The sequence below is a fragment of the Dryobates pubescens genome, chromosome 3 (genome assembly GCF_014839835.1).
Source record: "Dryobates pubescens isolate bDryPub1 chromosome 3, bDryPub1.pri, whole genome shotgun sequence".
NCBI classification, from domain to species: domain Eukaryota; kingdom Metazoa; phylum Chordata; class Aves; order Piciformes; family Picidae; genus Dryobates; species Dryobates pubescens.
The window spans coordinates 19,597,301-19,612,102 of NC_071614.1; the positions used below are offsets into that span (position 1 = coordinate 19,597,301).

General features: G+C 49.1%; 1 protein-coding gene across 1 annotated transcript; it reads left to right on the forward strand.

Moving 5' to 3' along the window:
• The first annotated feature begins 5,011 nt into the window (after positions 1 to 5,011).
• On the forward strand, positions 5,012 to 7,660 carry PAQR8 (progestin and adipoQ receptor family member 8). Its single transcript, XM_009903626.2, has one exon. It carries the CDS (start codon positions 5,061 to 5,063, stop codon positions 6,117 to 6,119), a length of 1,059 nt encoding a protein of 352 aa, XP_009901928.2. The 5' UTR covers positions 5,012 to 5,060; the 3' UTR covers positions 6,120 to 7,660.
• The last annotated feature ends 7,142 nt before the right edge of the window (positions 7,661 to 14,802 follow it).

The following is a 14,802-nucleotide window of genomic DNA, read 5'->3' on the forward strand; positions in this document are numbered from 1 at the left end:
AGCTGGCGCTTACCGTACAAGCCGGAGCCAGGCTGTGCTGGGTACAGAAGCTGCCCGTCTCCCTCCCTTGCTTCTCAGCATGCAAAGCAGGAGTGCCACAGACGGTGGAGGGGGCAATGTGCCCCTCACATTGGCATGCATCTGTAAGCCCAGGCTTCATTGATGGATTGGGGCTGGACTAGATGAGGTCCCTTCCAGCCCCTATCATTCTGTGATTCTATGATTGTTGTCTTGCCGTGGGCGTTCTCCTTGGCTTAGCTCTTTACAGGCAGGGTTCACAGATTCAGACTTCATTGGGTTAGAAGGGACCCTCGAAGGTCATTGTGTCCAACCCCACTGCAGTCAGCAGGGACACTTCCAACTAGATTAGGCTGCCCAGGGCCTTGTCTATTCTGATCTTGAATGTCTCCAGGGATGGGACCTCAACCACATCCCTGGGCAGCCTGTTCCAGTGTTTCACCACTCTCTTGTAAAAGGTTGGACATCCTCCTGATGTCCAACCTAAATCTACCCTGCTCCAGTTTCAAACCCTTATGCTGTCTCCAAAGGCCCTTCTAAACAGCCTCTAGGTCCACTTCAGATATTGAAATGTAGCTATAAGGTCTCCTTGGAGCCTTCTCTCCTGCAGGCTGAACAGGCCCAATTCTTTCAGCCTGTCTTCATAGGATAGGTGCTTCAGCCCTCTGATCATCTTTGTGGAGCTCAGTTTATGGCTGCCTCTCTGCCAGAGATGAGTGCTCTGACCCTGCTCCTGTGCAGCTTACCTACCCAGTCTGTGTTGTATCTGAGCTGTTTTTCAGTTCCTGATGTCCTGGGGTCTATGTTAGCATTAGTCTGTGCTCACCAGGAGGTGGGGAGCTTCAGAATTACTTTTCACAGATTCCAGAGTGGTAGATGTTGGAAGGGACCTTTGGGGATAGGATAGGATAGGATAGGATAGGATAGGATAGGATAGGATAGGATAGGATAGGATAGGATAGGATAGAATAAAGCAGGTTGGACAAGACCTCTGAGATCATCGAGTCCAACCTATCACCCAACATCATCTCATCAACTAAACCATGGCATCAACCACCCCATCCAGTCTCTTCCTAAACACCTCCAGTGATGGTGACTCTACCACCTCTCTGGGCAGCACATTCCAATGGTCAATCTCTATGAAGAACTTCTTCCTAACATCCAGCCTAAACCTCCCCTGGTGCAGCTTGAGACTGTGTCCTCTTGTTCTAAACAACTCTTCTAAAGCAGGGTCATCTAGTGCAGCTTGCATGGGATTGTGTCCAGGCAGGTTTTTGAATCTCTTCAGAGAAGGAGACTCCACAACTTCTCTGGGCATCCTCTTCCAGGGTCTGTCACCCTCACAAGAAAGAAGTTTTTCCTTATGTTCAGGGGGAACTTCCTGTGTTCCAGTTTGTGCCCCTTGCCCCTCGTCCTGTTGTGGGACACCACTGCAAAGTGTTGCCCCGTCCTCTTGTGACCCACACTCATTGATAAGCATTGAGAAGTTCCCCTTTCAGTCCTCTGCAGGCTAAACAGTTCCAGGTCTCTCAGCCTTTTCTCATCAGAGGGATGCTTCAGTCCTCTCAGCATCTTTGTAGCCTCTGTTGGACTCTCTTCAGTAGTTCCTTGTCTCTCTTGGAGAGCCCAGAGCTGGTCACAATACTCCAGATATGCCCTCACTAGGGCAGAGTAGAGGAGAAGAACCCCACCTCTGCCACCCCCTTGACCTGCTGGCTATACTCTTCTTAATTCACCCCAAGATGCCATTTGCCTTCTTGGCTTGTAGTCAAAATGTGCCTTGCCTCCCTAAATTTTGGCATGTCTCCATAGGAATACACAAGCTGCTGAAAGAGCTGTGTATCCCCACCAGAGATCTGGGCTCCACAGATGCTTAGGAGAGAAATTAAGTCTTTGTGAACACCCACAACAGTAAATCCCCCAGCAGGGATTCTTCAGTGTTATGCATTTGTCAAACTAAAATGTTTGTAGACACCCTTTGGCCTTCTGTAGCAAAGGCACTTCCATCAAACTCAGCAGCCAGATTCCCCTGTGGCAAACAAGAGGGGGGGAAAAAACCCTCAGCCCTGAGAGGTGCCAAGGGAGAAAGCCTGGAAGGCTCAGGGAGAGAGAAAATTAGTTAGGGAAAGTAACTTAATTAGAATAGAATAGAATAGAATAGAATAGAATAGAATAGAATAGAATAGAATAGAATAGAATAGAATAGACCAGGTTGGAGGAGACCTTTGAGATCATCATGTCTAACCCATCATCCAACACCATCCCCTCAACTCTCATCTGCTGGAACATGGAAGCAACGTGAAAGTACTTTGTTTCTTACCAGATATTTTGGGTAGTGAGAAGAAGTGAGATTTGCCACCTGGTTCAGCGTTTGCTCTCACTTTGTTCTTTGTGCTGGCTTCTCCTGAGACTGTTTGACAGCTCCCATCTGTCTGTTTTCACTCTCTCTTGGTGTTGTAACACTGTTCTGTCCTCTTTACCTCCCACCTAGCATGGGTTTGCTGTCATGTGCCCACACAGACTACTCCTCTGTCTCACTTCAGCACAAGACATGAACCTGTTGGAGCAGGTCCAGAGGAGGCCACAAAAGTGATCAGAGGGCTGGAACACCTGCTAGGAGGACAGGCTGAGAGAGTTGGGGTTGTGCAGCCTGGAGAAAGCTCCAGGGAGACCTTCTTGTAGCCTTTCAGTACTTGAAGGGGGCCTTTCAGAAAGACTGGGGCAATGGTTTAGCAGGGTCTGTTGTGACAGGACAAGGGGTGATGGCTTTAAACTAAAAGAGGAGAGATTCAGACTAGATAGAAGGAAGAAACTGTTTGCTTGAGGGTGGTGAAACACTGGCACAGGTTGCCCAGAGAGGTGGTAGAAGCCCCATCCCTGGAAACCTTCCAGGTCAGGTTGGACGGGGCTCTGAGCAGCCTGACCTAGTTATAGATGTCCATGTTGACTTCAGAGGGTTGGACTAGATGCCCTTTAAAGGTCCCTTCCAACCCAAACCACTCCATGATTCTGTGATTTCTGGCAGCCAAAGATGGGAAATGGAGGCAAAATATTTATTTGCATTTACTTATTTTCAGCCAGCTCCATCCACTGCAGCTCTGGTTGGATGCATATGAGCTTAGTAGTCAGGCCCCACTCCTGCAGACATCTCTGTGCTGGCTGCACAAGAATAACCACAGCCCTGCAGAGTCTGCTGGGGCCACATCAGTTTCAATGTGATAAGATCTCTTTTACCTTGTGTGGCATAAACACTGGCAAGGAAGAGAAATACCTAGGGTAGAAGGGAAACAGAGTGTACTGGGAATTCGCTCAGTGCTGTGAGGCTTCAGATGTTAGGATCCTGCTGTGCCCTCAGTCTGACTCTTTCCAGGCAGAGCTTAGCCACTGGAGGTTGCCAGGGAGCAGAGCAGAGCAAACAGGCAGAGGATTGCCCAGCACTGGGCTTCCTCTGCACTGAGCATCCAGGGACATCTCATGGAATCATTTAGGTTGGAAAAGACCTTTAGGATCATAGAGTGCAACTGTTGACTTAGCACGGATAATTCCACCCCTCAGCTACATCCCTTAGAACCACATCTACGTGGTTTTTAAATCCCTTCAGGGATGATGACTCCACCACTTCCCTGGGTTCCAGGCCTGGACAACCCTTTTGGTGAAGAATTTTTTCCTAATGCCTGAACTAAACCTCCCCTGGCACAACTTGAGGCCATTTTCTCTGGTCCAATTGCTTGTTCCTTGGGAGAAGAGACTGACCCCCACCTTGCTCCAGTCTCCTTTCAGGGAGTTGTAGAGAGCAAGAAGGTCTCCTCTGAGCCTTCTCTCCTCCAGGCTGAACAACTCCAGCTCCCTCAGCCACTCCTCAGAAGACTTGTTCTCTAGACCACTCACCAGCTTCCTTTGCACTTCTTTGGACATGCTCCACAACCTCAGTGTCCTTCTTATAGTGAGGGGCCCAAACCTGAACCCAGTATTTGAGGTGCTGGGTACAGGGGGACCAATCCCTGCCCTAGTCCTGCTGGCCACACCATTGCTGATACAAGTCTGCCAAATCAAGTGAGCTACTTGAAAGAGTCCAGCACAGAGTCACAAGGATGATGAGGGAAATGAAACATCTTAGAATCACAGAATCAGTAAGGTTGGAAACGACCTCAAGGATCATCAAGTCCAACCTGTCACCCAACACCTCATGATTATTATACCATTGCACCAAGTGCCACATCCAATCCCCTCTTGAACACCTCCAGGGACAGTGACTCTACCACCTCCCTGGGCAACAACTCTCTTTGTGAAGAACATTCTCCTCACCTCCAGCCTAAACCTCCCCTGGTGCAGCTTGAGACTGTGTCCTCTTGTTCTGGTGCTGGTTGCCTGGGACCAACCTCCTCCCGGCTACAACCTCCCTTCAGGTAGTTGTAGATAGCAATAAGATCTCTCCTGAGCCTCCCCTTCTCCAGGCTAAACAATCCCAGCTCCCTCAGCCTCTCCTCGTAGCCCCTTCCTTACGAGGAGAGACTGAGGGAGCTGGGGCTGTTTAGCTTGGAGAGGAGGAGCCTGAGAGGTGACCTCATCAATGTTTATAAATACATAAAAGGTGAGTCCCAAGAGGATGGAGCCAGGCTCTGCTCAGTGGTGCCCAATGCCAGCACGAGGGGCAATGGGTGGAAGTTTCACATAAATATGAGGAAAAAATGTTTCCCTGTGAGGGTGACAGAGCCCTGGAACAGGCTGCCCAGGGGGGTTGTGGAGTCTCGCTCTCTGGAGATGTTCAAAACTCACCTGGATGCGTTCCTGTGTAATCTGGTGTAGGTGATCCTGCTCTGGCAAGGGGGTTGGACTGGATGATCTCTTGAGGCCCCTTCCAGTCCCTGAAATTGTGTGATTCTGTGAAGTCAAGAATAGTCCCTTTCCCCTTCCAGCAGCACCCCCCACCCAGGAATGGCAGCACACAGCCTTCTCCCTAATGTTTCTCCGTTCTGTCCCCCTGGCAGGGCACAGAGCTGACGTTCCCCGGAGGCAGGCCGACGGGCAGCAGGCACCGCGAGATGACAGCCATCCTGGAGCGGCTCAGCACGCTGTCCCTCAGCGGGCAGCACCTCAGCCGCCTGCCCAGGCTGCTGGAGGATGGCTTGCCCAAGATGCCTTGCACGGTCAAAGAGTGTGAGGTGCCGCAGCTCTTCCGGGAGCCCTACATCCACGCCGGCTACCGCCCCACCGGCCAGGACTGGCGCTACTACTTCCTCAGCCTCTTCCAGAAGCACAACGAGGTGGTTAACGTGTGGACTCATCTCCTGGCAGCCCTGGCCGTGCTGCTGCGATTCAAGACGTTTGTGGAGGCCGAGCAGTTAGCCATGGACGCGTGGTCCTTGCCTTTGCTCATCTTTGTCCTCTCCTCTGTCACCTACCTGACCTGCAGCCTCTTGGCCCACCTGCTGCAGTCCAAATCAGAGCTGTACCACTACACCTTCTACTTCGTGGACTACGTCGGGGTCAGCGTCTACCAGTACGGTAGTGCCCTGGCTCATTTCTACTACAGCTCTGACCAAGCCTGGTACGACAAGTTCTGGCTTTTCTTCCTGCCAGCAGCTGCTTTCTGCGGCTGGCTGTCCTGTGCCGGCTGCTGCTACGCCAAATACCGGTACCGCCGGCCTTACCCCATCATGAGGAAGATGTGCCAGGTGATCCCGGCCGGGCTGGCCTTCGTCTTGGATATCAGCCCCGTCGCTCACCGGGTGGTTGTGTGTCACCTGGAGGGCTGTGAGGAAGATGCTGCTTGGTACCATACATACCAGATACTGTTTTTCCTTATCAGTGCTTATTTCTTCTCCTGCCCGGTCCCGGAGAAGTACTTCCCTGGCTCCTGTGATATTGTTGGCCACGCCCACCAGATCTTCCACACCTTCTTGGCCATCTGCACCTTATCCCAGCTGGAGGCCATTCTCTTGGATTACAAGAAGAGGCAGGAGATTTTCCTGAAGAGACACGGGCCTTTCTCGGTTTATCTCTCCTGCATCTCTTTCTTTGGCCTGGGGGCTTGTAGTGCCATCACAGCTTACATCCTGCGATGCAGGATCAAGGCCAGCCTGGCTAAGAAGGACTCCTGAGAGTCATGAACGTGATGGGCATGATGTCACTGGGGTGGTGGAAATCAAGAAGAGGAGTGTAACGTATTAGAGACATAACTGTCTTATTTGCCTAACTTATTTGCTGTGACTAACCAGGACCCTGGACTCGGGTGGAGGGTTGGAGACATCATGCTGGATGCATTTCTCGCAGCAGGGGCTTCCTTTTGCCATCCAGGGCATCATGGAGTTTTTGAAGGCAGAACAAGACATTTAACCAAGGATGCTGGAATAGGCAGAGGTTTCTTGTTTGTCCTGGTAAACCTGCATGTGAGATCTTGCTGAATGTCAGGGAGGGCAGCCTGAAGGCTTTGAGACTGTAGAAGGGTCTGCCAGTGTTCACAACCCAGTGGAGAAGGCACCGTGAGGACCGTAACTAGGTGTGATGGCCTCTCGGGTTTGCCATCTCTGTTATCTGGGGGAGACCTGTTGGCTATCAAAGGTTTCAGGAGGAGTCTACACTTCTAGGGTTCATCTGCAAGGATGTGTGTGGCATGGTGGCTGGTACAGTCCTTTTCCTGCCCCAGCTGGGCTCAGCCAGGTCTCTCTCAATGGTCCCCTTGTCAAGTAAGTTGATGCCAGGTTGCTGAGGTGGCTGTAGCAAAGCATGTGTTCAGTTCTGGGCCCCTCACTACAAGAAAGGCATTGAGGTGGTGGAGCATGTCCAAAGAAAGGCAATGAAGCTGGTGAAGGGTCTAGAGAATAAGTCTTATGAGGAGCAGCTGAAGGAACTGGGTTTGTTTAGCCTGAAGGAAAGGAGGCTGAGGGGAGACTACCTTGCTGTCCTCAACTCCCTGAAAGGAGGTTGGAGCGAGGCAGGGATCAGTCTGGTCTCCCAAGAAGCAAGTGACAGGACCAGAGGAAAGGGCCTCAGGTTGTACTGGGGGAGGTTTAGGTTGGACATTAGGAAAATTTTCTTCCCTGAAAGGGTTGTCAAACCATGGAACAAGCTGCCCAGGGAAGTGGTGGAGTCACCATCCTTGGAGGTATTTGAGAGACATGTAGACAGGGACATGTTTTAGGGGTGACTTGGCAGTGTAGGGTTAATGGTTGGACTCAATGATTCTAAAGGTCTTTTTCAATCTAAATGATTTTATGAGTCTATGTCTGGGGTCATCTAGGATGCACTGAGTCTGAACCTTAGTCCTGTGTCTGCCAGTGACTCCTGTGGGTCCAGCAGAGGTGGAGATGTTAAGTCAGCTCCATCTTTTCATGGCTGTACCATCTGCAGTGGAGCTGTTAATGAAAAGCACGGGGTCAGGCTGTCCCAGGGATTACTAACAAGAGATGAGATCTTTCTCAGCAATTTGCATTTGACCTAAGATAGTGGCAATGCTGATGGCTTTTTGGTAGCCTACAAGACAGGTCCTCAAAAGCTCCTCACTTCCTTTTTAAGTGCTCAGTTGTTTTTGAGGAGCTAGGACTGGGCAAGGTTAGAGATGGCTTTCAGCATTCCTCAGTAGCAGTGACAGAGGTTGAGTACCCTTGAGGCCACCAGCATTTGAGGCACTGGCCCCAGAAGTGGAGATGGTTTTGCAGCTGAGTACATCTTTTTAGCTGCCTGTGTGACAGCTTCATGGATTCCTGCATCTGTCTAAGGAGTCTGACTGACCTCCAGCGCTTTCCCTGCAGTGTAACTTGGGTGTGACCTGTCTGATACAGGAAAGGGTTTGGGCCCTGGGCCTCCAACAGCTCTGCTGTGATCATGGGCAAAAGGGTATGAAAGTGACGTAGTCTTTTTTTCCCCTCTTCATGGTGCTTTTCAGGACACCAAGCAGTCCTTGGTGGTCCTTGTGGGAAAGCTGAACTTGAAGCTGAAGGGTTGCTTTTCTCTGACTAATGGGGCTGTGAATCTTGCAGGTACTTATCAGCACTTGATGAAGAAAGAACAGCAAAAGGCAGGAGCAGGGTGACAGTATTAGGATCCTATGCAACCTTGGGATGAGTTTGTCTCTGGGCCTCGGTAATCACTCTGTGGAGTAGCAAAGATAGTGGTCAGGGACACTTAACTGTCTATGGGTCCTGTCCAAGGTTTAGCAAGGGTTAGTTTACTGTGTTCCCTTCTAGATGAGTCTCTTCTGTGCCTGCTGTGGGGGAATAACAGATATGGAGCCACACTGTTACATTGAAGTTGGTAGCACTTGCAGGGCAGGATGCTCAGAGCCAATGCAGAGATACTGTCCCATGCAGCTTAGACACCTCCTGTTTGACCCACTGCTTGCTTTCCATAATAAACCCTGGCACAGCTTCCCCCAGCTGTACACTGTGCAAGACCTGCAGCCTTGAATGCCTTGACATCTGGCACATTGCTCAGAGGTGTAAATCTTAGCTGAAGGCAAGGAATCTGTGGGACCTATTCCAGCCACAGATTTGTCTCACTAAATCCAAGGGCAAGCAGCTGGATGGTGATTGCTGGTTCTGAGTGTAGGGCTGGGGTGACGTTTGTCACTGATTTCTGCACTTGACCTGGTTTTGCCTCTTGAGGGGTGTGTGTGTGTTTGTGTACATGTGATTTCTTATCCAGAAAGGCTTTTGTATCTGCAGAGCCTCCTATCTGAGTGAAGATTAGCCTGAAGTTTTCCTTCAGTGCTGTGCAGCTGGAGGAGCAAAGCGGGGACCAGACAACAGTGTCTCTGAATCTAGAGCTATTAATAGGAGCTTTGCTGTGTCCTGTGATTTGTGGACAAGGCTGAAACTCCTGGCCCTATTAAGAAATTAAATACAAAGCAGGAGGGAGTAAGTTTTGAGTAGGGAAGAAGAAATCATAAGAAAACCTTCAGGAGGTCATGTAGTCCAACCCTTTCTCATCACTCTAGGCCTCCTGGTTTGCATCCAGTCCAGCTTAGAAATTAATTATTTCATTTCCTACAGTGTATTTTGATGGTACAGCCATGCTGACCTAACAGCAAATTGGCTTCAGGGGAGTGGTAAGTGAGGATGGTCTCACTTACACCTCATCCTACCTCCTTCTGGGCACAGAGGCTCATCTCACCATGGAGTGACCTGTGCTGGGAGATGGACCAACAAAAAACCCACCCTACTGAGAAAGTGTCAGTAATTTTCTGCTGGTTTTACCTTTCAGCCAGCTCACTTGGACAACACCACTGCTTGTAGGGAAGGGCCAGAGTGGAGGCCAGCAGCAGTTCCCCCTTGCACAGCAGCTAGTTGCTCAACTAGCTTAGCTGCACTTATGGACCATTCCCTTCATAGTCTCTGTGGTTTTGTTTGTAGTTCTCCTCCCAGTCTGGGGAAGGACTTAGAGTGGGAGCAGTGGGTTTCATTACAGATTAGTTTGCCTTGCTTTTATGGTAGGTAAAGCACAATGTGCTACTGAGTGCGAATCTGGCTTACAGGTATCAGTGGCTTCCTGTGTAGGAAGGGGAGTGGAGTAAAGCAGACTATCCAGAGCTCCTTTCTGGGCCAAACCTGAGAGGGAGTGGGCATTACTGCTGACAGCAAGCCCTGCTCTGCTGCTACCTAGAGTTATACTGGTACCAAACAAAGGCATCACCCAAGCATTTCCTTCTTAAGGGTTTGAAAACAGATACGTCCTGTCCTTGTCAAAGGGGCATGTGTTCAGTAATGCTCTCTAGCTTGGGGTTAGGGAGAGAAGTTGCCCACGTGGCTCTTCTGAGGCATTTCAGGTCCAGCAGAAGTGCACCTTGTCCTTCTGGAGGAACTGTGTGATGGTGCTGGTGTTTTACCATGTCCTCATATTACCCCTTAAGTGATGCCACTCGTGTCCTGGTGTGACCCTGCGCTCAGACCTGGAGCTGACCTCCTGGTCACTATGATAGGTTGATGCAGCAGGGAATTTCAATACAGATTGCTGCTGCTGTGAGGATGCACCCTTGTGTCACAAGGGGCTGACCAACACTGGAGCTTCCTTCATCCCTGTCTCCATCCTCCTACTCTTCCTCCAACCAGCTCATTTCTTTCCCTCATCCCCAGAGTTCATCCTAGTGCCTTATGCACCTGTCTGCCTTTGTGGGCAGACTCCACATGCCATGCAGTCTGCTGCACCTCAGCGAGGCCAGGACTGGAAAGTGGCTGCCTGTGCTCTCCTGAAAGCCCTGCTGTTGATCTAGGGGAGACCAGAGCTGAGTATAGATAGACTAAAAGTACCACTGTGTTAAGTTCTTAGCTTGTCTAAGAGCTCCTCAGCCTCTTCTCCTTGGGCTCACAGTTTGGAGCACACCTCCTTCCATCCTGGTGTTCCTCTATGGAGGCATAGCAGGGAGGGCTGTAGTAGCAGCAGAGTTTGAAGAGCTGATCACCAAAGGTTGAGCACATCTGAGATCCTAACAGGACCAAGAGTCCTAACCCTCTGCCCCAGGAATCTCTGGTCCTGAGGTAGCATTTTTGCAGCTCTTGGAACCTGGATCCGTACAAGCCAACTGCTGAGAATTCAGTCCAGTGTGCCTTTCACTGTTCCTTTTTGGGATTGATCCTGAAGGAACCTGAAGCTCAAAAGAGCCTCCTTGCTTTCTGCTGATCCTTGGTTGCTCTTAACAGCTGATAACCACTGACAGGGTTTGTTTGGTGTTGAGAGTAGAAGGGGTAGATGGAGGAAGGTGCCTTAAACTCATCTTTATGCCTAGTGAGTTGTTTAACAAGGGCAGGTTCCTCATGTGCCTTGCAATTTACACCTTTACTGACAAGATTACTTTTAAGCACTGTTTGTTACTAAACAGCAATACAAAAAGAGTTTGTTTGTTGTGTTTTGTTTTGGTTTTACCTTTGGGAAACAGGGAAGGGTGTGACTGTTATGTATTAACTATCTCTTTCTCAACTCCCATCTGCTGACTTTGTACTGCTGGAAACACTGACAATATTTTAAGCTTTGTACTGTACTGATCCTTATTTTTAACAACCTTAGTAAAAAAAAAAAGAAAAAAAAAGGAAGAAAAAAAAAAAGAGAAAGTGTAAAAGCAAAACAGTTGGTGTGGTGTGAAATTCCCCAGTGCACAACTACATCGGGTCGAGTCATGAGGAAGAAAAGTGGATAATCATAGAATTGTTAGGGTTGGAAGGGACCTCAAGGATCAGCCAGTTCCAACCCCCCAGCCATGGGCAGGGACACCTCACACTGCAGCAGGTTGCTCACAGCCACATCCAGCCTGGGTGCAAAAACCTCCAGGGATGAGGCTTCCACCACCTCCCTGGGCAAGCTGTGCCAGTGTCTCACCACCCTCATGAGGAAGAACTTCTTCCTAACATCCAATCTGAATCTACCCATTTCTAGGTTTTTTCCATTCCCCCTAGTCCTATCACCCCCTGATACCCTGGAAAGTCCCTCCCCAGCTTTCTTGTAGCCCCCTTCAGATATTGGAAGGCCACAATAAGGTCTTCTGGGAGCCTTCTCTTCTCCAGACTGAACAGCTCTCAGTCTGTTACATTAGAGTGGCTAATAATTATAACAATAATGACCAAGAGGGTGTGGGTTTGTCTGTGCATCTCAAAGCACTTTCCTTGTTGCACAGGAACTACATGATTTCCACTTCCTCTTCACAAGAGAGGTGTAGAGTGGCTGCCCTGACACTGATCAGAAGGGTTTAATGTCCTTGGGTGTCCAGTTTTCCTTAACTTCTGTTAAAGGGATCTAATGATTTGGTGTCCTGGCACTGAGGCAGTGCAGCCTCAGAGACCAAGCTGTGGATACAGGTGCCTGTTCAAGCAAAGCTTTTCAGTGCATGCTTAACATGAAGCCAAAGATCCTGCAGAATCACAGGATGGTTGTGGTTGGAAGGGACCTCTGGAAGTCATCTGGTCCAATCCCCTTCCTCAAGCAGAGCCACTCATTGCTGGTTCCTGAGGACAAGTTGTCTATTGAAGATCTCCAAGGATGGAGACTCCACTGCTGCTTTGGGCAGCCTGTTCCAGTGCTGGGACACCCACACAATAGAAAAGTGTTTCCTGGTGTTCAGAGAGAATTTCCTGTGTTCATTTCAGCGCGTGCCCATGGCCTCTGGCCCCTGGCAAGAGCCTGGCTCCCTCCTCTCGGCACATTCCCTTCAGGTATTTATATACATTGATAGGATCCACCCAGCGCCTTCTCCAGGCAAAACAAATGGCACTGATTTGGTGATCCTTTTCTGTCACTTTTCTCTGGGTCCTCTGCTCATCAGCCTGCTCCATCACTCCATGACAGGGCTGCTGGTGACTCTCTCCCCTATCATCACTGGTTTAAACTCTCTTTTCCAGGAGGATCATACCTCACCCCCCAAGGGTATACACTCGGTGTGAATTCAATCCTCTAAAAAAAAATCTGCTCTTTTTCCTTCTGTTGCCACCACACTAATAATTTTAATTGTTCTTTCTTAATATGCAGCCCAAGGCTTCTGTACTGTGGTGTTTTTACCCACCAGAGGGCGAGATGTCCTCATCTGTGCTTTGCTAACGTCTCAAGCTCTCCACCAGTGACAGGGATTTCACCAGATGAGTTAGGGGCCAAAGTTTTATGTTTCCACAAAGCAAAATCTGGGAGAATAATATCAAAAGAGGAAACCAAGGCTGTTAACTTTTCAAAACTAGAAACAAAATCGAAGACTTGTGGCATGCTGGGAATAAATTGCTTGGTGAAATGGGAATCCTTTTGCTACCTGCCTGTGAGTGCCCAATGCTGCGCACACAGCCCTGAAGTGTGAAAAGCCAGAGATGGCTACCAGCACAAGAAGGCAATGGCCTATCCAAACCACATGAAGCCCAATGCAAAAAGTAAAAATGCTTCCAAATCAGACAAATGAAGCTTTTTGCTGTGGTCCTTCCACGTGTCACCAGCCACAGAGGAGGGAATGTGAGAGAAGGTAAGAATTTTCCCCTCAAGCAGCAGATGCTGCAGCAGCGAGTTGCCTCAGAAGAGGTTCTTTTACCCAGTGGCAGTCCTACCCTTGCAGCTACATTGGCTAAGAGACAGAGTATTCCCAAACAGCTCAAAGTGAAATGCCACCTTCTTTGTTCTATTAAGCAGCTGTTGAAGACAGTCCCAGGGACTAGGTGAGGGGAAGAATACTTCCCTGTGTTGCCTTCTGCTCCTATTGACTTCAGAGAGAAAAGCAGAGCGGAATCACAGAATGTTTTGGGTTGGAGGGGCCCTTTAAAGGTCACCTAGTCCAACCTCCCTGCTGTCAGCAGGGACGTCTTCAACTAGATCAGGTTGCTCAGAGCCCAGTTCAACCTGACCTGGAATATTTCCAGGGATGGGGCCTCTGATACCTCTCTGAGCAACCTGTGCCGATGTTTCCCCACCCTCACTGTACAAAATTTCTTCCTTCTGTCTAGTCTGAGTCTGCCTAAAGTTCTCTAGTCTAGTCTAGACAGACTCAGACAAGATAGGAGGAAGAAATTAAGCACTGAGCACTGTGTCCAGTTCTGAGCCCCTCAGTTTAGGAAAGATGTTGAGTTGCTGGAACATGTCCAGAGAAAGGCAACAAAGCTGGGGAGGGGTTTGGAGCACAGCCCTGTGAGGAGAGGCTGAGGGAGCTGGGGTTGCTTAGCCTGGAGAAGAGGAGGCTCAGGGGAGACCTTATTGCTGTCTCCAACTACCTGAAGGGAGGTTGTAGCCAGGTGGGGGTTGGTCTCTTCTCCCAGGCAACCAGCACCAGAACAAGAGGACACAGTCTCAAGCTGCACCAGGGGAAGTTTAGGCTGGGTGTTAGGAAGAAGTTCTTCCTAGAAAGAGAGATTGGCCATTGGAATGTGCTGCCCAGGGAGGTGGTGGAGTCACAATCTCTGGAGGTGTTTAGGAAGAGACTGGATGGGGTACTTGGTGCCATGGTTTAGTTGATAAGATGGTGTTGGATGATAGGTTGGACTCAATGATCTTGAAGGTCTTTTCCAACCTGGTTAATTCTATTCTATTCTATTCTATTCTATTCTATTCTATTCTATTCTATTCTATTCTATTCTATTCTATTCTATTCTGTTCTGTTCTATTCTATTCTATTCTATTCTATTCTATTCTATTCTATTCTATTCTATTCTATTCTATATCCTGCTAAATGGTGCCTGAATATCACAGCAGAAGAGATCAGAGAGCTTCAGTCTCAGCACCTGCATCTGAGTCAGCAGTCACATTAGCAGCTTGCTGTCTGTTAGATCCAGCTTTTTAAGCCCTGCTTGGCCTTCAGTCTATTATTTTCCTTTCTAAGCTCATCAGATTCATTCTTTTATCTCCCAGTGGCTGGCTTTCTCCTCTCTCCCACACCATACTTAGACAGACAGTCTGGCTGCATTTCCCTCTGCTTACAAAACTTTCAGATCCTGCTGCCTGCCCTTGAATCACAGCCTGGCCTGTCTTGGGTACTGTTGATAAAGTGACCAAGGCAGAGACATACACAAAACTCTTTTCCCTGTAGTGATTGACTTGGCTCTCCTTTATTGTTTACATTTGGGAGTGACTTTTGCACAACCATCTTTTCCCAGATGCGTCTTTTTGCTGCTTCCTTTAGAAAGAGATAAACACTGTGTTAAAAAGAGAGGAACACATTATGGAACCCACTGTTTCACAGCTCTTATACATACTACATACATAATAAACCAGCACAATCACGACTCCGGTTAAATCATTTTGAGCACTCTAGGTATGGATTTCACCCTCCGTAGCTACTTACTTCTCTCCCTGGGCACAGCAAGGACAACCAGGAACCAAGGGACTTTACTAGCA